The sequence below is a fragment of the Phyllostomus discolor genome, chromosome 10 (assembly GCF_004126475.2).
Source record: "Phyllostomus discolor isolate MPI-MPIP mPhyDis1 chromosome 10, mPhyDis1.pri.v3, whole genome shotgun sequence".
NCBI lineage: Eukaryota > Metazoa > Chordata > Mammalia > Chiroptera > Phyllostomidae > Phyllostomus > Phyllostomus discolor.
In genome coordinates, this window is record NC_040912.2 from 90,483,966 (window position 1) to 90,505,553 (window position 21,588).

Here is a 21,588-nt window from a genome sequence, read left to right on the forward strand (position 1 = left end):
GATAAGGCTTCTTCTGCTCACCTCTCAAACACCTGCCTCCCCCCCACCCACACAGCTCACCACTTCCCTGGCCCCGCAGACTTCTGCCTGACAGAATGGCGGGGCCCACACTTAGTTCATGCCCCACATTTTTTAAAAAAAGGTTTTATTTATTTATTACTAGAGAGAGGGGTAGGGAGAAAGAGGGAGAAAAATCAATGGGTGGTTGCCTCTCACATGCCTCCTATTAGGGACCTGGCCCACAACCCAGGCATGTGCCCTGACTGGGAATCAAACAGGTGACCCTTTGGTTCACAGGCCAGCACTCAATCCACTGAGCCACAGCTTCCAGGGCTCAGTCCCCACATTTATTTGAAGGCCTACTATGTGCCAGGAACTTCTGAGGATAGCACAATCAACCAAACAGATCAGCAGTCAGCCAAGACACGACACGCAGGTCAATGCTGTGGTGAGCGAGGGAGCGGGGTGACACGTGAGAATGCGCCAGGGCCTGGCAGCCACTCCCACCCACGCATGACCTCCGCCGGCACCGCCAGCCTGCAGTCCCTCTCCACCCCTGGGGCCACTCGCTATCCCCACGCCCTCCCCCCGAGGGCCTCCGTTACTGTCGGTTTAACACATGCGCCGTCTGGGAGAGGCCGGTTCTGTTTCATCCCAGCATCCTCACCTTGCATAGAGGATGCGCTCAGTAACTGTTGAATGCAAGAATGGATGGAGGGATGGAGGGATGGGCAGACGGAAGGATGCGTACACTCGACCAAGCACACCATAAGCTGGCCATCAGGCGGGTCACAGCGTCCAGCCACTCCTGGCAGCTTCGGGGATCCGGGTCTAAGGCGGTGAGGAGTGGGATACTCCAGGTCTTCAGGGGTACGGGCGGCCCCTGGCCGGCGCCGCGGCGCCCTCTGGGAAGTTTAGTTCGCGCCTGCGCCCCGGAGGCCTCCGAGGCCTGGGGTCTCTGGGCGGAAGTGGGACCACCCGTCTAGGGAAGCCAGGCGTGGGGCTGGCCGCAGTGCGCCCTGCCTTGCCGACTCTCTGCTGTCCGCGCCCCCGGCCCCGCCTACTCCCTCTCATACCTCGGGATCTCTGTCGCCGGCGTCGCCAAGGGTTGCGCCACGACCCGCGGGCGGGGGAGCTAGCGACGGGAACCGCGCTGGAAGCTGGGAGCGGAGGCTGAGTCCGGGATGGCGAACCAGGTAAGGCGCGCTGGGACCGGGCTGTGAACCAGACCGTGTCGGGGGACGGAAAGCACTAATGCACTCGTGGGCAGGTGTCCTCCCCGAGCTCCGTGCGGGCCCCGGGGGCGGCGGGTAGAGCCTGGGACCCTCCAACTTTGGATCGGGCAGTACGGGGCCGCGCTGGCCGGGTACGCAGGGTGTCGTGCGCTCTAGCCCAGTCCTCGGGCGACCCCTCCCCACTCCTCGCCTCCGGTATACACCTACAAGGAGCGTCTCTCCACCTTGGGAACCTCGATCCTTTGGGATAATCATCTTTCTCCCTCGGTTTGGCTTCTTAATTTTAATTAATTGTAAGTTACTCTGGGAGCGGTGGGCAGGAAGGCCTCAGGAGAATGAGCACATCTAATTCTTGTATTACTGAACAGACACCTCGCCCCCGCTCGGGGGCTGGGGAGACATATTACTAGTAGGTCCGTGCCCACCACTCCCAGCTTTTATCCTTTAGGTAAGGTGTGCAGCTCCGGGAGCTGAAGGGAAAGCCCGGTCTGTCACAGCCTGGGCACAGTTCGGACAGGTTATGTAAGGGTGCTAGGGAAACAGGGTGATACAGGTGGGGGAGTTGCCACACGTTCTCCTGGTGGGCTCCTGGGCAGTCTAGTATCTGTAATCAGGGTGGCGCCTGAGCTTGGGCCAGTCTCAGGCAGCTGTAGACTCCATGTTTGGGGGTGTAGCGCGGCACAGGGGTGTGGGGCAGGCTGTGTCCAGGCTGAGCAGTCATTGTGCCAGGACCTCCGTGTCATGAATGCCCCACAAACTTGTGGGAGGAAGGAGCAGCCAGGCATGCTGGGCGCTGTGGGAGCAGGGGCTGCCTCCCTTGCAGCGTTGGCGGCCCAGTTAGCGGTCCAGGGACACCCGTACTCGGAATGCCACTGGCCCCATGCTAGGGCCTCCTCATTCCAGTTTCCTCTTCTAAAAAATGGGGGTTGGACCCCCGATCTTTCAGACCTGATGTTCTTGGAGCGGTGTGCACTCATACTGCATATAGCTCCATGGAGAAGGGGGCCAGGAGTGGCCTTGGGGAGCAGGAGGGCACAGTCAGATGGAGAGGAGCAGGGAGGGCCTCCTGTCTTCCTGTCTAGTGCCACTCCCCAAAGCCCAGGGACCTGTGAGCAGGCCCACAGGTGGGGGGCGGCAGGGTGCAGGGTATGATCTGGGAGGCCGCCGAGCCTGAGGCATGCTTGGGGAGTGCTGGGTCAGGCTGGAAGGACGGGGGAAAGATGGCCAGGTCCCGTGGACACCGAACCTGCGGTTTTCAGGCTGCGCTAGTGACACCATGGGGGAGTGTCTTCGGAGGACCAGCATGGCAGCGGTGAGCCAGTAGGCTGCATAGTTCCAGCTACCCTGAGTCAGCCCAGAAAGCGTCTCTCCTGCTGGTTGAGGGAGGGCGGTGGTCTGAGAGCCCAGAGGGTGAAGTAGGGCCAGGGGAGGGTGGCGGGTCCAGACCGCAAGTCAGAGGTGGGTTTCGTTCACATTTTCACCCTCATTCTTGCTCACTCTCTCGCACAGACATTCCTCACTTCTCTGCTTCTTGCGGGGGCAGAGGGAGGCCGCTGTTGGTACTGCCTACCCTGGCCACAGTCCGTTTTCATTCCCATTTTATAAGAACTTCGTCATAGAAGAGTTTGGCTCGGGGCTGAGGCGGTGAAAGGCCGGGGAACCGTGCCTTCCAGGTGCCTAGAAGAGCTGGGTGTATTAGCTGGGTGCTAACGAGGCACTTGGAGTGTGTGGGGAAGAGTCCGTGCTGTGTAGCCGGAGGTGGCGGGCTGTGACCCGCAGCTGGGCGTTAAGCAGGCGGATTTGGCTGCAGTAACACTAATCAGCACTTAACTACGTCCCAGCATCTGTTCTGGGCGCTTTTCCTGTATTAACTCATTTCGTCTTCACAGCATCCCTGTGGGGTAGGTGGTTGTGATCCCAGACTTAGAGATGGGTTTGGCGCCACAGCCGATCTGGAGCAGAGCAGGGACCGGGAGGCCTGCGGCCTGGCTCCTGAGGGCAAGCCCCCACCCCTCACCATCCCCTGTCTGTGCCCAGAACTTTGTTAACTGCCATAGCACCAGCAGCTGGGAGTGGGAGAGGCCCCATTACTCACAGCACTGGAAGGAGAAATTGACGAGCCACTCTATTTCCGGTGGAAATCGACATGAAATGTTCACTGTTCCTTCAAGGTCCACAGCAGCCGTCTCCCAAAGGTGCTGCCTTGGACCGCTGGTGCCTGGGGAGAGGAAAGGAGAGGGGCAGAGGGGCCAGTTCTCCAGGGGAGTTTTTGTTCTCAGGGGACCAGGCAGGTGCCACCCGGTCTCTAGCCGGTGACTGGGCGGCATGTCGGAGTCACCTGGGAAGTTTGAAAACGCCCATCTCTAAGCGCAGAAAGCACTAAACCGTGATTTAGTGGATCTGGGGTGAGGCGGGAAATCCGCCTGTAACAGTGAACTGGAACCTCGAAGCTCTTCGTTTTGTCGGTTCTGCGATAAAGAGCTGCTGACGGGAAAGGCTGAGGGCACCAAGGGTTTCCCGCCTGGCTCCCCCCCGCAGGTGCTGGGTGCTGGCGTGAGCGAGCTCTCCAGCAGCAGCACCTCCACTCGGCTCTGCCCGGCCCTGGGCCCTGGCTCCCCGTTCCTGCTCCGGCCACAAAGCGGTGGCTACAGGGGCGTTCCTTGTGCCCAGGACTCCTACCCATCACCACCTCGAACAAACCTGTTTAAATGTTCAGCTTTTGTCAAGAGGGGTGGTGATGTCTGATTACAGGTGACCCCAGGTGTGTCCCTGCAGACTTGACCAGAGAATAATCGTTTAGAAAACTGGATGTTAGATGCCTGGTTTCTTAAGGTTTACTGACCTCATAGTTACTGGCTAGGGTCACTGTCAAGCACAGTGGAAGGGACACCACAAGTTTAGTCTGAAGGCCCGAGCCCTGGACTTGGCCCGAGGCTATTTGTCCTGCTTCAGATCCTCCCCCCCTCACACAGGACAAATGTGTCACCAGCATAGGGCCATTGTGTTCATCAGATGGGAGATTGGAAGTGCTTTGAAACATGTCAGAATCACCCCTCTGCTGACCTGTGGGCCCCTCGAGGACAGAGCCTGTGTGTGACACATGTCACTTAGCAGCCCGCATGTAGGTGTTAAAGCTGGAGAGGGCGGGGAGAGAGGCAGCCGGGGCCGAGGGGCTGGCTGTGTGGCTGGTGCAGCCGGTACACGTGTAAATGGGCGTGTCGGGGAAACCGCCCGTGCAGAGAAGCAGCCACGTGCCCACGAGCCCCAGCTCTGGTCACCAGGTAGGGAGGTGTCCAGGCCGGCTGCCATGCGCAGCATGGCCCAAGTTCCACAGAGCGGGGCCCGGGAGGGGTCAGCTAATGTCCCTGGTCTGGGAAGTGGCCTTGCTAGAAAGGCGGGCCCTGCATAGCTCAGGGTGTTTGTGCCGTCAGCCTGCTCCCTGGATCGACGCGGACCTGCGAGCCAGCTCTGTGTTGAGTTCAGAAGGTGGAGAAGAAGTGAACCTCCAAGTCCATCCTGAGGGGGGCGGGGGTGTCTTGGGCGGGACTCTTGATTGGCAGGAGCAGAGCCCGATGTCGGTCCTTACACCCCCGGTTATGGTTCTGATGGGAATTAATTGACTTATGGGAACCACACCCAAGGGGACGGATGGATAAGTCAGAGTGGCCAGTTCCTTCATATGCAGGAGTTTCCTGTCATCCCGGGTGTCACATTTTGCGGAATCAGTTACTCAGCTTCTGGTGGCCCCAGGTGGCCTTGGCTCGCGGCTGCGTCACTCCAGCCTCTGCCTCTGTTGTCACGTGGCCGTCTCTTGTGTCCACGTGTCTCTGTTTTTCTGACAAGGACGCCAGTCATGCTGGGTGAAGGGCCCCCCCATTCCAGTATGACCTAATTTTAACTAACGACATCTGCGATGACCCCATTTCCAGATAAGACCACTTTCACAGGCGCTGGGTGGGGGCTCCAGCGTCTCCTTTCGGGGACGCAGCCGACGACTCCCGTCACTGTCCCGGGAGCATGAATTCCCCTGTTGCCCCTTCACCTGGTCCTGTGCATCGGGTGCCCGCCCCACACGCGCTGCGCCCCGCTCCCCGGTGTGCACCCGGCCTCGGGGGAGCGGAGCCAGCCAACTCCCCGAGATTGTGCCCACAGGTGCCCATCGCCTTCCAGGACCTGGCCGTGCGGTTCTCCGAGGAGGAGTGGCAGCTGCTGGGGGAGGGGCAGCGGGCGCTCTACCGGGACGTGATGCAGGAGAACTACGAGGCGCTGGTCTCCTTGGGTGAGGCACTGGCTGGGGTGCCCTGGGGCCTCTCTGGGCTGGAAGTGGAAGGGGGCTGGGTCTGGCACCAGGCACACCCAGAGGCTCCCTGGGGAGCCCCCCGCCCCCCTGCCCCCAGGCCTTTAGTCTTCGTTTACAAAAGGAACAGCATTTGAGGCGGCTTTCCGCCCAGCTTCTGGCTGAGCTGGCGGCCTCACTGATCTTTTATGCTGTTGTCATCTCTCTGGACTACACTAGGGCTCTGGGTGCGCTGCAGTGGGGGGGTGCTCAAAAACTGGGGAGACACTGAGCAAGGTGGCCTCCCAGGCCCTGGTGCTCAGCGGTCCTTGGGGCTGGGGTGGCCACAGGAAGGCGTGTGAGCAGGTGTGTGGATGCGCAGGCGTCAGGGCTGCCTGCATGCTCGCACTTGGGGGGGCAAAGGTGAGCTTCTGTTCTAGGAGGACCGTCCCTCTTTTTCACTCAGGGACAGCTGAGCTGGTCCCCCTCTCTGCCTTCCTGTCTCCCGCGGAGCCTGGCGGAGCCAGGAGCAGCAGCAAAGCGGGTGAGGGACAGGCGCCTCCGGGGGGAGGTGCCCTAGGTGAGTAACCTCGTTGATGGAGGCCAGGCCCCTTTGGGTGTCCTGGTCCCCCTGGGCAGCCTGGGCCAGCGTGGACTCACTCTTGTCCCTTCCGCCATGGGGTCCTTAGCCCCCAGCCCCTCTCCTCACCGGACACTGTGACATCAACCCCCGCCCCCACCTTACCCAGCTGCTGGCCCCAGCCCTACCCTGACCTCGTCCCTCTGGGCTGGTACACTTGCCAGTGGCGTGACCTGCTCAGAGAAACCCGGAGATGCCATTGGACTGTGTCACCCCAGAAGGCCCTTTTCTTGCCACCCCCCCCACACAGAGCCTTCCTGCAACCCCTGAAGGTGCCCCCAGGCCTGGCTGGCCCGTGGGCAGGTCACCAGACCTAAGCCTGGGGCCTCTTTATCTCCCGGCCACGGGTCTCCCCTTTGCTGCTGCTCACGTGGTGCGGGGACCATGTGAGGCGCTGGCATGAGGACGACACGAAGCGTGAGTGCTGAGCTGACGTGGGTCTGGGGGCTCCCTGTGGCCTCTCAGCAGGAGGAGCGCCCCAGCACAGCCTGCACCTCTCCGCGCTGGTGCAGCTGGTAAAGGAGATCCCGGGCTTCCTGTTCGGGGAAGGCGGCCCTGAGAGCGGGGGAGCCAGCCTGGACGGGGAGCGGCCAAGCCCCGAGGGTAAGTCGGACAGCGGGGCAGCCTCTGCCGTCCGCAAGGTGAAGTTCAAGCTGTGGCAGCGCCCTGTGGCCTGTGCCATGTGCGGGCCTGCTGCTGCCAGGCCCAGCTGGAGCCTCCCCATCCTCCCCTTCCTGCCCTGTGCCCTGCTCACTCGCCCTTCTCTCCTCAGGCCTCACCTCCTCAGGGGGTCTGTGCCCACCAGCCCGAGCCTTAGGGCTCCTTCGAGACTGTGAACCGGCCTTTTAGAGCTCGGCGTGACGAGGCAGAGCTTACTGCCGCCCTGGTCGTTGTTGGTGGCACCGGCCGGGGAAGGGCTGGAAAGGGACAGTGTTAGGAGCACCTCACCCACTGCTGGGTTTATATTTCAGCTTCCACTGTCCTCTCCCTGCTCCCGGCAGCAGCGGTCACGGTGGAGACCTGTCCTCTGCAAGGCCTGCTCAGCTGCCTTCCAGACCCGCCTGTCGGCCGGCCCAGTCTGGCCAGCACGCCCAGCAGTAGCTCATCGTCCAGCGGGTCGCCCGGAGCCAGGGGGCAGGGAAGTCCCCTCCCCATCAGTGAGTGTGACCCACGGGGGCAGAGCCCCAACACCAGAGTCGGGGGGTCTGGATCCCATGCCCTGTTCACTTTCTCTAAGACTCAGTTTCCCTCGTCGCTAAATGGGCACAGCTCCCTAGGGACTGGGACAAGTGCTTGGCCCCTGTCTGTCAGCCAGAGAGGGGGTGATGCTCGGTGCCCCTGGAGCCCTGCTGGTGGAGCGCTGTGTGCTCATGCAGCGGGCGTGGGGCGGCTGCGGACCTGCAGGCCCATCAGCAGGCAACACGCCTGTGCGTGCACCTGGTCGGGTTCTCAGACCTGCCCGTCACAGCAGCCCTAGGAGCAGGGGGTGGGGGGCGACGGCAGCCATTAGACTTTCTCCGGGGTCTCACTTCATCTTGTAAAATCCTTGCAAAGTTCGCATTTGCTTGAATGTCTGTCTTTATTTAAACATATTTTAAATCAACGTGGGGTAAAATCAGCACTCCTGAAAGACACGCCCCATTTAGCCTGTGGATCCGGGTGTCACCTGGCAGGTCTGCTCCGGGGTTCCGGGTCCCCACGTTCGAGAAGTTCGAATGCGGAAGGGGGCCTGCTCGTTGAGGTAGCTGCTGTCACTCGCTGAGCCCCAGTCCGAGGCTGGAGCTGGGGGCGGGTCCCAGGCACTGGGAGCGAACAGTCTTGTCATTCACAGTCCCTGGGAGGAGCAAGGGAAGGGAACCCTCCCCCTGCCCACACCTTCCAAGGCAGCCCCTCGGGAACAAGCCTCAAAGGAGCTGGCTTTGCAGCCACTTGAGGTGCCCATGCCTTGGCTGCCCCCTGCCTGGGGTTGGAGGCGGGAGAGGTCTGTCCCTCTGTGGGCACCCGACCTGCGCACCTCCCCAGGGGTCGGGAGCCAGGGCCGAAAAGACCTTCCTGTCTCTCTTGCTGCAGAAACTGCAGACACGCCGGGGCCTGCAGAGCAGGAGAGCCCCGGAGCCCCGGGCAGGGAGCACAGCCCTCCCACCAGCAGCCCTGGCCGAAGGAAGAGCCACAGGAAACAGCAGAGGGGGACGTCGTTGGGGACAGGTGAGAGGCTGGCTGCTGGAGCGGAGCGGACGGGGGAGGGGGAGGCAGGTGGCATCCTCTCCCACCCCAGCCTCCTGACAACCTGACAGCGCACGCTGTCCCTCCCAGTCGCATGCACCTGCAGGGAGTCTCTGGTGCCCCGATGCCCTGTCCTCCCCCGGCTGCCGCCCTCAGGGCTGTGCTGACCCAGTGATCTTGCAGGTCCCGAGGGAGCCTCTCCTGGGAACACCCCCTTGCAAGGCCTCATCAACTGCCTGAAGGACATCCTTGTGCCCGGGCCCCAGAAGCCCGAGGCGGCCCCACGCTTGCCTCCCGGCCCCGGCCCGGGCCCGGGCCTGGCCCAGCTAACCGGGATGGGGCCGGGGCCCAGAAGCCCACCAGGCAGAGGTGAGTCCGGGGGACGCATCTCAGGCCAAGGTCCAGAAGCCCCTGAAACCCGATTGATTGGCTTTCTCTAGACACGTCCCTCTAAATGGAGTGTCTTCCTGAAGAGTCGTCCCCAGCCGGGCTGCCCCTGCACCCCCAGGGTCAGATTTCGGGGGGCCAGGCGGCGTTCTGACAGCAGCGTCTGGGCAGCTGGGGAAGAAAACTCAGGCGCAGACCCAGACCCAGGGCCCTGTTAGTGTTCCTGACTCGTCCCCGTGCCCGTGTGGGGACCGGGAGGAGGAGGTGCTGAGTGCCACTTCGCCTGGACACTGGGCGGGGCACTCAGCGTGGACCTGGGGCCACGTGGTGGGGCCGGAGCACCTGTCCTGGAGTCCGACACCTGCCGGCTGTGCGGACTGGAGGCTCCTGGGGCCTCCGTCTCCCCATCTGTACGGTGGGGGACTTACTGTTCCCACCTAAGAGGCCTGCGTGTGTGTGTGTGTGTGCGTGTGTGTGCGTGCTCACATGCAAAGGCTGGGCCTCCCCCGTGTATGTCCCGTTCAGGGTCTACAAGCAGCAGCCCGGCGGCGGCCCGCTGCCCCGTCTGCGCGCAGAGACACACTGTGCGCTCTGCCTCTGTCTCCCGCCCCTTCCCTGACCTATCGGGGAGGCGTGGTGGCAAGCGGCTTTCCACCTGCCACCCAGACGACAGTGGCCTCTGCAAGACGGCCCAGCTCTCCAGATTCCTGGCCCTGGCCTCTCTGCCTACCTGCCTGGGTTGTCCACTCCTTGTGTGTCCCGGGGACGGAGGACACCCAGCTCAGGGTGGAAACGTGTTGCCGTTCCCCGCAGTGAAGACGGAGGCAGCGTCCGGGGGCTGTCCCCTCCAGGGTCTGCTGAACTGCCTGAAGGAGATCCCGGTGGCCCAGGACACACGCCCCAGCCCTTCCGGCGGGGGGGACCCACGGCCGCCAGAGGATGCAGGGGCCTGGAAGAGGACTTCTGGAGGTAAAGGCCAGAGGCGGGGCCGCGCGGGCCCCGGCCATCGTCCACTCCTTCCTCGGCTCCAGGCAGGGCCGTGGGTGACCCTCCGCGGTGCGACACGCAGGCCACACGTCTGTGTGTTGTTGCTCAGAGTGGCCAGGAGTCGGGGATTGTCGCCATAAATGGAGCTGGTCACACAGGAGGTGACCCGTCCGTTCATGATCATTTCCCAGATGGGCCCTTAGAGCAGGAGCCAGGAGTTCCGGGAGGAGGGGGTGTAGAGGGAGGGCGATGGGAGACGGAGGGCAGACAACAGAGCTTCCGCCCGTAGACATCCAGGGTGTTAGTTCTGATCTCGGGGTGCTCATCCCACGACGTGTGGGTGGGGGTAGGATTTCCACACACGGCAGCTCACCCGTGCTCAGTGGCTTCCCAGGAGGAGGTTGAGTGGAGACAGGCGTGCCGGCCTCGGGGGCAGGAGCCTCATCAGGGGCTCTGTGGGGAGTGCTGGCCTGGCTCCTTCTGTGGAAACCTGTGCAGGTGCCCGCAGGTGGGGGGAGGCGGCTGCCGGGGGATGGGGCGTAAGAGTTGGTCCATCTGCTGGTGGCTGAGTGGTGACTGCCTCCGAGGTGAGGCTGCAGCGGGGACCAGCGGCCTCGGGAGCCCCATCCTAACCCCCGAGGGCCCCGTGGGGGGCTTCCCGCAGGACCCAGACCCCTGCAGACCCCTCCTCCCTGCCCTGGTGCTGTCCGTGTGCTCTCTGTGAAGACGGAGGACAGCTGGGCCCAGAGCCCCCCCGCGCCTGCTTCCTGTCAGCTTCGAAAGCCGCCCCACAGCCCCTGTGCCGCTGGCAGCCAGGGGGGCGACGGAGACGCCAGCGGGGTCCGAGTGCCCAGCTGGGGCCCCGCGGCTCAAGGTGAGGCCCGACTCGTCTGCCTGAGTCCCGAAGGGGTTCTCAGCCCCCCAGTGAGGTTCTGCGTGCCTGCGGGGGGAGGAGCAGGTCCAGGGCACAGGGGCAGCACCCAGCTGCCCTCCCCAAGCAGTTAACCGCGTCCTTCCACCCACGCCCTCCTCTGCCTGGCCTCGCCCAGGGAGGGAGCCTTCCACTGGCAGGACCTTCGTCTGCAGAGGTTTCCTTGCTGTCGGGGTGCTGGCCACGGCCCACAAGTGGGTGTCCTCCCCCGCCCCAGACCTGGGGTTACACTTGCTGTCAGTCCCCCCTGTACGAACAGAGAGCAGATCTGCACCCCCACGGGAGGGTGTCCTGTCTGGCAGGCGCCCACGCCTGGTGCAGGACTTGTCCCCGCAGCAGGAGTGGGCGGGCAGCCAGCCAGGGCAGGCCAGGGCACCTGCCAGAGATGGTGAAGGGCCGTCTCCCCTGTCCCAGCCAGCAGTGCCTCGAGCTCGCCCCTGGACGCCCTGGAGGCCTGCCTGAAGGACATTCCCCTGAGTGGGTCGTTGCCTCCCCAGCCGCCGGCCTCCTCTTGGTTCCGGAGCCCCACGCTGGGAGACACCGGGTCTCCTAGGCCCGAGCTGCAGCCCCGAGGAGCGCACAGTCAAGGTGGACCTGGCCCTGGGCTGGGGTGGCCATGCCGAGGACACTGACGGGTCCCCCCTCCTTGTCCTGGGCCCCTTAAAGTGCACTGTCCTTCTCCCTTCCCACCCCCGCCCCCTGTCATACCTGCCCCCAAACAACTCCTGAATTGGGTGGGAGCCAGTTACGCCTTCCCTGCCCACCACCTCCTCTAAGAGCTCTTCCTCGCCCTCCAGCCCCAGGAGGCCGGTGGCGGGGTTGCGTGGGGTGATGCACTGTAGCATGTAGATCAGTATGTTGATCAGCGCTGCAAACGCCCTGACCGAAGGGGAGGCCCCGGTGGAAGGTCCTCGGGGCAGGTCTCGGGGCAGGGCCCAGGGGCCCCTCCTCCGGCAGCCTTCCCGTCCCCGGGTGCCAGCTGTGCTGTTCCCCGCAGAAGCGACGGCCGGGCCCCTTCTGGCGCTGGGCCTGCAGGGCTTCGTCAGGGAGGGCCCCGTGCTCCCCGCAGGGCCCCGCAGCACCCCCACCAGCTGCTCCTCGTCCAGCAGCACCGACGGGGACCTCGATTTCCAGAGCCCCGACGGCAGCAGCCGGGGGCGCAGGCCCGGAAAAGGTGAGCAGGCTGGCCTGAGGCTCAGGGTCGACCGGGGGGGGGGGCGGGGGCAGCCAATGCACCCCGGCGTCCAGCATACCCCGCTGGGCCCCTGTGCACAGTTCCGGCCGCAGAGCCGGGGCGCCCAGACAGGGAGACGCAGGACTTGTTCGGGTGAGGCGCCTCTCTTAGCCACTTGGCTCCGAAGGGCGGGGACAACACTCAAGAGCTCTTAAAAAATGAAAAGGGGTCAGATCCTCCCTTACCCCATCCACCAAGAAGTGCGTGCTGGGACATCAGACTGACCTCTGACTTGGGGAAAAGAACCACGTGGGGTTAACGTGAAAAACCACATTAAAGGGCGTGCTGGGTGACCGAGTCTCCGAGGCCCCTCTGCATGGAAGCCCCCGTGGTGAGCCGTTGTCACCTCTTTAGAATCCTGCAAGTCTCTCCAGGGCCCCTCCTTGACCTCTCCCTCCCCACGAGAGTAACACAGGCCTCGGTCTGCGGTGTCCACGGAGCCCGGCCCCGGGCCTCCTGTGTCCTGGCCCGCTCACTGCTGGTGCCCAGGCCAGTCGGGGCCCGTGGGACAGTCCCGGGGCCCTCCAGTGTCCGGGTGGCCTGGCTTCCTGCACCCTGCCAGGAAGCAGCCCCTTGGGTGTGGGGGCTCCTTCCTCCCAAAACGTAGCTGACCTTTCTTTGAAATTTCTGGCTTTAAAGAGGTAGTAGAATCACGTGGTCTTGGTCAGAAGCTGCAGCAGGTCATGCAGGAATGGTGACGTCACCCTCCCGCCCGCCCTTGCCCCCCAGCACCTGCGGCCCTCCCTGAGCCACCGCTGCTGTGGGCTCTCACCTGCCGAGTCATTGCGTGGCCATGCCGCTTGTCCCCTCACACAGGTGGTGGCGTCCTGTGCTCCACCCGCCACCTTGCTCTTCGTCTCAATGTCGGTTTTGGATGTCTGTCCTGTCTGGGTGCCCCCTGGACCCTCGTGGCGCCCCTGCGTTTGAGCAGCGGCAGGGTCTCCCCTGGGGGGGTCAGCAGGTCTCTCTCTCGGGCGGCCTCCGTGCACGGGCCTCATCTCCTGAGCAGCCCGGGCTGCAAGGGGATCTCATGCGGCCCTTCAGAGGCTTCCAGCCCAGCTCCCCGGCTCTGTCTGTCTGTCGCCCCAGAACTCAGCAGTGCCCCGTGGGGAGCCCCGAGCTTGGGGCTCCCCTGATGGACACCCGGCCATCCCAGCCCCAGGCGCCGGCCGGCGCTCTGTCGCTTCGGCAGCCGCCGCTAGAAGTGTGATGGCTGTGATTGGTTTTGTTTCCTGGTTGAACCGCGTTGGTGTGGGTCTTCCTCGACCTCCCCTTCACACCCAAGAGGGCGCCCTCAGCGTTTCCCTTCGAACCTCAGGGCCTCCCTGGGGGGCGAGGCTGGGTAGTGGCGTCTCTCACAGGGGTGGCGCTGGGTGTCCTCACCCCGTGCCTGCGGCCAGTGTCCCTCGTCGCAGCCCACTGACCTGACTTCCAAGCAGGCGGCGAGACGGGTTGGCCCAGCCGGAGCAGGACTGACACAGGCGGGGCGCTGGGTCTCGGCTCGGGGGGCCCTGTACTGCCAGGACAGGTCCAGCGCCCTGCGCCTCCGCCCGTGGGCCCAGCCGCCCTGGACACGGTGTAGGTGAGGCCCCAGGGCGTGCAGAGGCCGAGCTCCGACGAGGGCCGCGCACGTTGGTTTTCCCAGGGGTCCCAGTCGGAAGTGCCCCCCTGCAGGGCCTGGAGAATTGTCTCCGAGAGATCCCTGTGCCCAGGCCACAGCCTGCCTGGCCCTGGTCCTCAGCAGGGGACAGAGAACCCCGGAGAGTGGAGCCCAGGGGCTGGACGGCAGACAAGGAAGGTAAAGCGTGGTTGCCCCGGGGGTCTGGGAGCAGGAGAAGGCGCCCTGTGCTGGCCCCCAGGTGCTGCATCCCCCGGCCGCCCACGTCCACCCTGGAGATGAAGAGGCGCTCTGGGCACGACCCGGCAGAGGCTGGCGTGCGGCGGGGGGGCCAGGGGCTGCCTGCCTCTGTGCGGGGGTACAGTCAGGGCTGGGCCCTCGGCTGCCGAGTCCAGGCCTGAGCCCGGCCTGGCCCGGGGAGGAGTGTCTTCCCGTCCCCGTGTGCCTGGCGAGTCACTGAGCCTCGGGGCTCCCAGGAGCCCAGGGGGTGGGCCTGAGGAGACCCTGGAGGATCTGCAGGGTGGGCGTGTGTGCCAGTCCCGGGGCTCATGTGCCCGAGGGTGCGGCGAGGGAGGTTCTCTGTCCATCAGCTTCCTCTCCTCGGTGCCGACAGGGGCCCCGTGGGGCTGACCGGCCCCTCGGCCTCTCACTAACACAGGACTGCGGAATGAGGCCTGCGAGCCAGTCCACCTCCGGGGCGACGCACCCCCCAGGAGCCCGTGGCCGGCCAGCCCCCAGGCACTGTCCTCCAGCAGCGTCCCTGCCTGCTGCCAGCGAGGGCTCAGGGACCAGGCGGCCACCCGGCCAGGACCGTGGAGGTGGCTCCAAGACGGTGAGCTGACGCCTGCCCCCAGGTCTTCCTGCCGTGTGTCCCTCCGGATAAAGTCTGTGATGCGGAGCCCAGTTCCCCTCCACTCTCTGTGCCTCTGTTCCTCCCCTTCATGAACCCCTGCCCCAGGCTGCACCCCTGCCCCAGGACGCATCCCTGCCCCAGGCTGCACCCCTGCTCTAGGCTGCACCCCTGCTCTAGGCCGCACCCCTGCCCCAGGCCCCACCCCTGCCCCAGGCTGCACCCCTGCCCCAGGCTGTATCCCTGCCCCAAGCTGCACCCCTGCCCCAGGCCCCAACCCTGCCCCAGGCCCCAACCCTGCCCCAGGCTGCACCCCTGCCCCAGGCTGTAGCTGAGCCCAGGAGCGGGGGCAGGGCCCCTGCTGCTCTAGCACTTAGTTTAACCTGCTGCAAAAGCCTGCCCACAGCCGGCCGAAGTGCTGGGTGGCTCTGCCCTGTGTGGGGTTTCTAGTGCCCCCACTGGACAAGAGCAGCCTTGGGGGGCCTCCTGTGGGCAGCCTGAGTCTCTGCTGTCAGACATCCGGTCCTGGGGGAGCAGGGCAGGAGGGCCTGGGGCCTGGCTGGGACCAACTGCTAGGGGCTTTCAGGGCCTTTAGACTCCTGCAAAGTCCCCCAACTGGCTTTGCAGGGGGCCGGGGCCTAGCCGGGCTCCGGTGTCACTCCTGTCCACCGTCATGGCAGAGAGGGTGCTGGGGCCAGCAGGGCTCGTCTGCGGCCGTTGCTTGGGCGTGTGCCTGCTCATTCAGGCAGGGGCTCCTCCTCCCTGTCAGGCTGATCCACGGAAGGTCTCTTGTCGCTTGCCCAGGGGCAGCCTCCACGCCCTCCCCACTCCACTGCCTGGAGAACTCTCTGAAGGGGATCCTGCCCGGGCGGCCCCTGCGCTTCGCCTGCCTGGCCGGCCCCGGCCCCGTCCCCATCCCCAGCCCCAGCACCGGCTCCAGCTCCAGCTTCAGCAGCTCGGAAGGAGAGGACCCAAGGCCGGAGCCTGAGCTCTGGCAGCCGCTCCTGCCGGGTGAGCTTCGGGGGGAGGGGAGGGGCAGGGAGCTGTGCCCCCGGCTGGGGCCTCTACCCTGACACCAGCTTTGTGACACAGAGAGGGACCCTCTGCCCAGGAGCAAGAGCCCGGGTGGCCGCCTGACGGGCAGCAGCCCTGGCGAAGGCCCGAGGACTGCAGAGCCCCGGGAGCGCTTTGGTCTCGGTGCAGGTGAGCCTGGGTCTCCTGGGAAGGGCCTGCCCCAGGAGGCTGGGTTCTCTGTGTCACCTGACCTGTCCCTTTGCCCGACTCTTGCCAGAAAGTTCTCTACTTTTGTCCTGCTCAAGTTCCCCAGGAGATGAGTCACATCTGAGAGAGAGGGTGGGGCTGTTGAGGCACGGAGAGTTCCAGAAGGGTTAAGTGCATGTGTTTAATTAGAAAGCCTGGCAATGAACTTGATGGGTATGGGGGGTGATGTTATGCATATACACATATTGTATACACGTAATGATGTTTGCACACACACACACACACACACTCTCTCTCTCTGTTGTGAAGCCCTGGCCCCTGGACAGTGATGCGCTCGGCCAGGAAGGCCCAGGGCACGCCCCCCACTCCTCCCCCCCATGCTTCTCAGAGCGAGCCCCACTGATGCTGCCCCCCCAACCCCCGTTCTGGGGACAGGTCTGGGCCAGGCCGCTGTCTGCTGCTGCTTATGATCACAGCATGCCCTTCAGCCAGCCCCCTCAGAGCACTCTGAGCACGGGACTTGGCACTCCGGGGCTTAGCACTTAGCGCTTGCAGGGCTTGCGGCGAGGTCACGGGCCGAGGGGCGGGGGGGGGGGACCTGGGCCCCTGTGTCTGTCACCGTCGTGCTGGGCTGTCCAGAGTTCGGCCGGTTCACTCTTTATTGGCTGATTTAAAACGTAACGGGGGGAATCAGGGCGCAGGAAGGGAGAGCGGGGGTCACTCAGACGGCCAGATATCTAGGTCACTCGAGGCTTTCTGAACGAGGACCTTCACAGGGTGGCGGCCCGGCTCCTTCCCTAGCGCTGGCTGGTAGCACTCACACCCTGGCCGTGTGTTGACCCCAGGTGGCCGTCTCTGGAATGGAGGCCTCGGCCATCCAAGGCTTAGTGTCAGGGACTTAGTGTGTATGTGTATGGACATATGTGTATGTATATAAGGCAACAACAATATACGTTGTTAAAGTTGGGCAGTAAACCGAATGTCAAAGGTGAGAGTCCTCCACCTGGGAGAGCTCAGAGGGTGTCCCGTCAGGAAAGCTGGAAACGCCGCCTGCCACCCAGGCCGCCTTGCCTCTCAGGCCAAGCCTGACCTAGCTGTTGACCCGGCAGGAAAAGCAGAGGAGCAGGTGGGAGGTGGGGCCAAGCTGCCCAGGAGAGAAGTGTGCTTGGAGACCCCAGGCTGGCCTGACCCCCTGGGCAGCACTCGAGGGGGTGGGCGGGGTGGTCGGTCAGGGAACAGGGCTCCCTTGGAGTTCAGGCTGGCGGCCCCACGCTGTCCTTGGCCTCTCTGCTGGCCCAGGCGGTTCCTCACTGCCCAGGGGGCTGGTGGGAAAGAGCCCAGTGAGCTGGGCAGGGGCCGCACAGTCCCCCATGGCCCGCAGGGCGCCCCTAGCCGGTCCCCATGGAGCCCCGCTGGCGGTGGGACCTGCGTACCACGGCCCTCTCCACCTGCTGTCCCCAGCGCAGCCTGTCACACGGGCCCTGCTGGGCTGTTCGACCAGAGTCGGGCTCCCCGATGGACCGAGTGTGCCCGTGTTGCATCCCATTTAACCGTTATTTGAGAACTTAACCAAAGTTCGATTTTTTAAGGTCGTGTCCAAGTAGCCCCGTGTTAGAATGCCTCTGTCCACACTGCACACGTGCACACCCGACATGTTCTGTGCTCTCTCCGCAGGGGCTGCTGGGAGCCTCTGTCCTGCCCCTCGGCCGGAGAAAAGGCCCTGCCCGCCTCCGGGGTCAGCCCCTCAGCCCCCGTCCCGGAAGCCCAGGGTCAGCGAAGAATCCGGAGGCCCAGGGCCTGGACACAGAGGACCCGGTGCTGCAGGTGAACCTCTGGGCTCCCCGGCCCCCCAAGCTGCCCGGGGCCCTGTAGGTGCAGAGGCGGGCATGTGCACGGCCGCCCGGCCCCTGCCCGCTGCTCAGGCCCTGGCTGCAGGGTCACAGCCGGGGGCGGGGGCACTGTTCTTCACACCCTTCCGGCTTGTCTGGGTCACAGGTAGGAAGAGTCTCACCTGGAGCTCACCGCAGGTTCATTTCAGAGTTTTCTTACAGAAACGGCTGGCTTTTTCCTAAAAGCACAGATGCCTTTCAGAGGCAGAGCAGAGACTGAGGCGTGTGCCAGCATAGACACCCCCAGAATGGGTGTTTGGGGTCTGAGTGGGGCTCAGAGAGCAGGTGCGGACACGGAGGGCGTGAGAGGTGGTTCCACATCAGCCCTGACCCGGAGGAAGCTCCTCCCTAACCGCGTTAGTGACTGGGGCTCCCCCCGCCCCCGTCGGCTCTGGGACACCAGTGGAGACCCTGGCACCAGGCCTCGGGAGTGGCCTGCGTGGCTCCATCGCTGCAGGCATATCAAGTCACCGCTGGTCTATCAAGAGCGAGGCTGGCGGGCGCGCGCCTCTCCCTCAGACACTCCCCAAGTGTGCCCGCCACAGCAGTGAGGTCGCTGGCGCTTAGTCAGGTCCTTCTCGAACGTGCGCAGCTGGCGGTGGGCTCCTGCAGCCCCTCCGGCGCCACCGTTTCCTCCAACTGAAGCTGTGAAGGGCGCACAGGAGGATGGAGCCAGGCTGGGCCCGGGGGCGGGGGGGGGGGGACAGGGGAACCCCGCGCCTGTCCCGCCAGCCTGCGGTGGTCTCAGGGTTTTCCTGGGGGATTCACCTGAGGTGGAGACCGGTTCCAAGGGAACTCAGGGTGAAGGATTTGGTGATTTTTTAAAAAGATTTTATTTATTTCTAGAGAGGGAAGGGAGGGAGAAAGAGAGAGAATCAATGTGCGGTTGCTGGGGGTCGTGGCCTGCAACCCAGACATGTGCCCTGACTGGGAATCGAACCCGCCATGCTCTGGTTCGCAGCCCGCGCTCAATGCACTGAGCTACACCAGCCAGGGCACATTTGGTGGTTTTTTAAAAAGTGATTTAAGACACAACACCCTCTGGATCTGTAACTGCTGAGTGTGAAGGACTAAAGTCAGGGAGGGAGGGAGGAGCCCTGGTGCTTTGCTTTTGACCAACCTCACCAGGCCCCAGGTCGGACCTCCGCCCCGCCCCTCCCCCACCCGTCTTCCAGCCGCTGCCCACGGCCTGGTGCGCTCTGCCAAGGCTTCTCCAGGCCCTGCCCGCTGACTCCCCAGGTCGCGTTTAGGTGCCATTTGGTCCCCGTTTTCCTAGAAAGCCCAGTGTGCTCAGAAATCTCAGTTACCGTGGAGACCCAGGTTTATCCTGCCCGTGAGTGCGGGCAACCGTGGGGAAGCATGGCCACTACTGATGTCGTGAGCATGGCCATCGATACTCTGAAGCCTGAGTCGGCTCCTTCCCATGTGATGCCGGGCCTTAGGGAGGCAGGGTGCCCGATGCGCCAATTCGGGAGGCCCCCTGGGGGGGAGAGAGGTCCTGGCAGCCTGAGAACGCTCACCCCGAATCCCTGCCTTGGTTCCAGCCCGGACGGAAGAGAGGCTGCTTCCTAGGGGCCTGCCTGAGCCGCCCCCGGTGGCCACCATTTCCCCCGCTTTGCCACCCGCCTCCCCTACGGCCACCGTGTCCCTGTGGGAGTTCCCTGCGGCAGGAGCTCCGCGGCCTCAGTGCCGCCCTCTCGGAGAAGCTGGATCGGCTTGCCGCGGCTCTGGCAGGCCTGTCTCAGGAAGTGGCCACGGTGAGGACCCAGGTGGATCGGCTGAGGAGGCGGCCGCGGGGCCCAGGGCCGAAGAGCCAGGCTTCCTGGCCATGGGCCCTGCCCCGGGGACCTCACTGGGCTCAGGGCCCTGCTCACAGGCACCTGCTGTGCCGGCGGCAGAAGGGCCCCACCAGGCCAAAACCGAAGCTCCTGCGCGGCCAGGCGGAAGGCTGCAGAGCTGGCGACGCCTCGGGCCTCTCCTGGGGGACACAGCATCTGGTGCCTCAGCCACCTCCAGACGCCCCCCAGGCAGAACCTTCCGGAACCAGCTCCAGCCCTTCCCAGCATCCGCCATCCTCAGCGTGCAGCCGCGCTGGGCTCACTGTGCACCCCCCACTCAGACACACAGGGGGCCCCCAGAACCCCCCTGCCCCTTCTGTGCCTGCTGCCTTCCCTCCCCGGATGGCCTCTCCCGCTTCCAGTGCGGATGCAGAGCCGCCGGCTGCAGCGGCCGTGCCAGCGGACACTCAGAACTGGCCCAAGGACCCCAGCGGCCTGTTAGCAGGGGTCCAGAGGGCCCTCAAGGAGGAACGGTGGGGCGGAGAGCATAGGGACTCGAGGTGGATGGCCCCCAACCGTCTTCTTCATCAGCTCAGCCCTGAGGGCGCCCTGTCCCCGGCCGCCTCTCCTAGGGGCCAGCCAGCGCCCACCTGCCGCTCCGGCCAAGCCTTCCCCGTTTCAGGGCTGTGAACAGCTGGGCGTCCCCCTTGGCCTGACCGCCCGAGACTCCAAGATGTGCTTGCTCAGCGGGGCCGCCGCTTGAGGTGCATTGCTCAGCCTCGCCTCTGCCCCGCTTGGCTCGGGTCCATTCAGACGTTGCTTCTGTCCCGTCTGTGCCGCCGGGACTCAGAGGCGGGTAGCAGCATTCTCACCTATGCACAGCATGCGTGCCTGGGGGGCGCCATGAGGGCCCCTCTTCCCTAACACCCAGCCTCCCTGCTCTCAGCGCTGGAAGGCAGGGCTCTCGCCCTCCTGGTGGACGCAGGCAGAGATTTCACCTGTGGAGCGCGCCACTCCCTGGGCTAGGTTGGATTCGCCCGTGCGGATCCTAAAGATTGCAAAGGTGGTTGCTAAGCGGAGGGCCCTTGGCAGAAAGGGGCTCGGCGGGTCCATACCCTGGGGCGTGGCCAGTCGGTCACCGGTCCTGGGATAAGCTGGCGCGGCAGGCAAGGACACTTGGGGCCAGGCCAGTCCGGGTGGTCCACACCCAATCAGCTTACGGGAAGTTTCCATTTTTTGTTCTTTTTTTAAGAATGTTAAGTTATAAAATGAATGGTACGATGCTTCATGATCCGCAGCCACACTCACCCCACAGGTCTGGGGCCACTCGAACCAAAACCATTCACGGTTGTCTGCCGAAAGCCTTCCAGAGTCACTGGGGGCAAAACCTCTGCAGTTGAGGGCTTTGGGGGTGCGTCCCACACTTGCACCCGCTGTAGGGGGAAATGGCCCTTTGGTGGGAGAAACTGAGCGGCCTTTCTGAACTCAGGAATCCCGGGGGTTGGAGGGGGAGGGCAGAGAAGGCTCCACCTGTGCCCGCCACCATCCTGGCAGGTGCCCCGAGGACGGCCCCTGGCTGGCCTGGGCATGGGCCTTCCCTCTGCACTCCATCGGCCACCCGCCAGCCTGAGGCCACTGCAGGCAGGAAAGGGACGGTCCTAATTCCATCGGTCAGGACCAGCACGGTCCCATGGGCTCCAGGCCACTCCTGAGGGGTCCAGTGGAAGGGAGCCCACCAGGGGGGCAGCGTCTGCGACACCCCGTGAGGTCACAGCTGCCTCCGGAAGGAGTTGGCTCACGGACTTGACTCAGCTCTCTGCGTCGGTGTTCCAGGTGTGGCTTCCACCAGCAGCCTGTGGTAGGATTTGATTCTTTCATCCAGCTTGACGAGACTTTGTCTTCCTTCCTCGGGGCCCTGGACCCACTTACATGTAATAAAATCACTGACACGTTTGCATTTGAACTTGCCCTCTCTCTGCGGTGTTCGTCCCGTTGGCTCTGGGGGTTCTCGCTTCTTTCCTGCCCTCTCTTGTACCCACAGCCCTGTGGGTTTCTGTTCGTGTTCACCCGTGTCCCCTCCACTGACCTCCGCGGTTAAAGAACTGAAAGGAAAGCGCCCACATTTACAGTCCTGTTTGGGAGATGCTAGCACCCCTTTTCCAGGAGTCAGGAGAATCACAGGAAGGCTACAGAAGACTGGAACCACTCAACACGGCCAGCTCGGCTGGTGAGTGTGGGGAACGCCCCCCGCAGGACTGCAGAAGGCACGTGCCTTCCAAGCAGATGCAGGACGGCCACAAAAATTGACCATAGAGTAAA

At 64.2% G+C, this 21,588-nt stretch overlaps 1 protein-coding gene and 1 long non-coding RNA gene across 2 annotated transcripts in view; one reads left to right on the top strand and one right to left on the bottom strand.

Annotated features, from left to right (window-relative positions):
• The window catches only part of LOC118497216, a 29,058-nt gene extending 28,175 nt beyond the window's left edge, over positions 1–883 (bottom strand). Inside the window, exon 1 of the long non-coding RNA XR_004899750.1 lies at positions 668–883. This is a non-coding gene — a long non-coding RNA (uncharacterized LOC118497216). The remainder of the gene's footprint in view (positions 1–667) is intronic.
• A 147-nt stretch (positions 884–1,030) lies between these two features.
• Positions 1,031–21,232, top strand: KRBA1 (KRAB-A domain containing 1). Its single transcript, XM_036011009.1, is given in 19 exon segments — positions 1,031–1,196; positions 5,388–5,514; positions 5,978–6,091; positions 6,620–6,754; positions 7,123–7,308; positions 8,222–8,356; positions 8,558–8,743; positions 9,575–9,730; positions 10,413–10,622; positions 11,094–11,267; positions 11,677–11,853; positions 13,559–13,711; positions 14,190–14,363; positions 15,186–15,392; positions 15,474–15,572; positions 16,697–16,813; positions 17,277–17,426; positions 19,036–19,124; positions 19,126–21,232. Coding segments are annotated over 19 exon segments (3,435 nt in total). The 5' UTR covers positions 1,031–1,184; the 3' UTR covers positions 19,960–21,232.
• Positions 21,233–21,588: the final 356 nt, after the last annotated feature.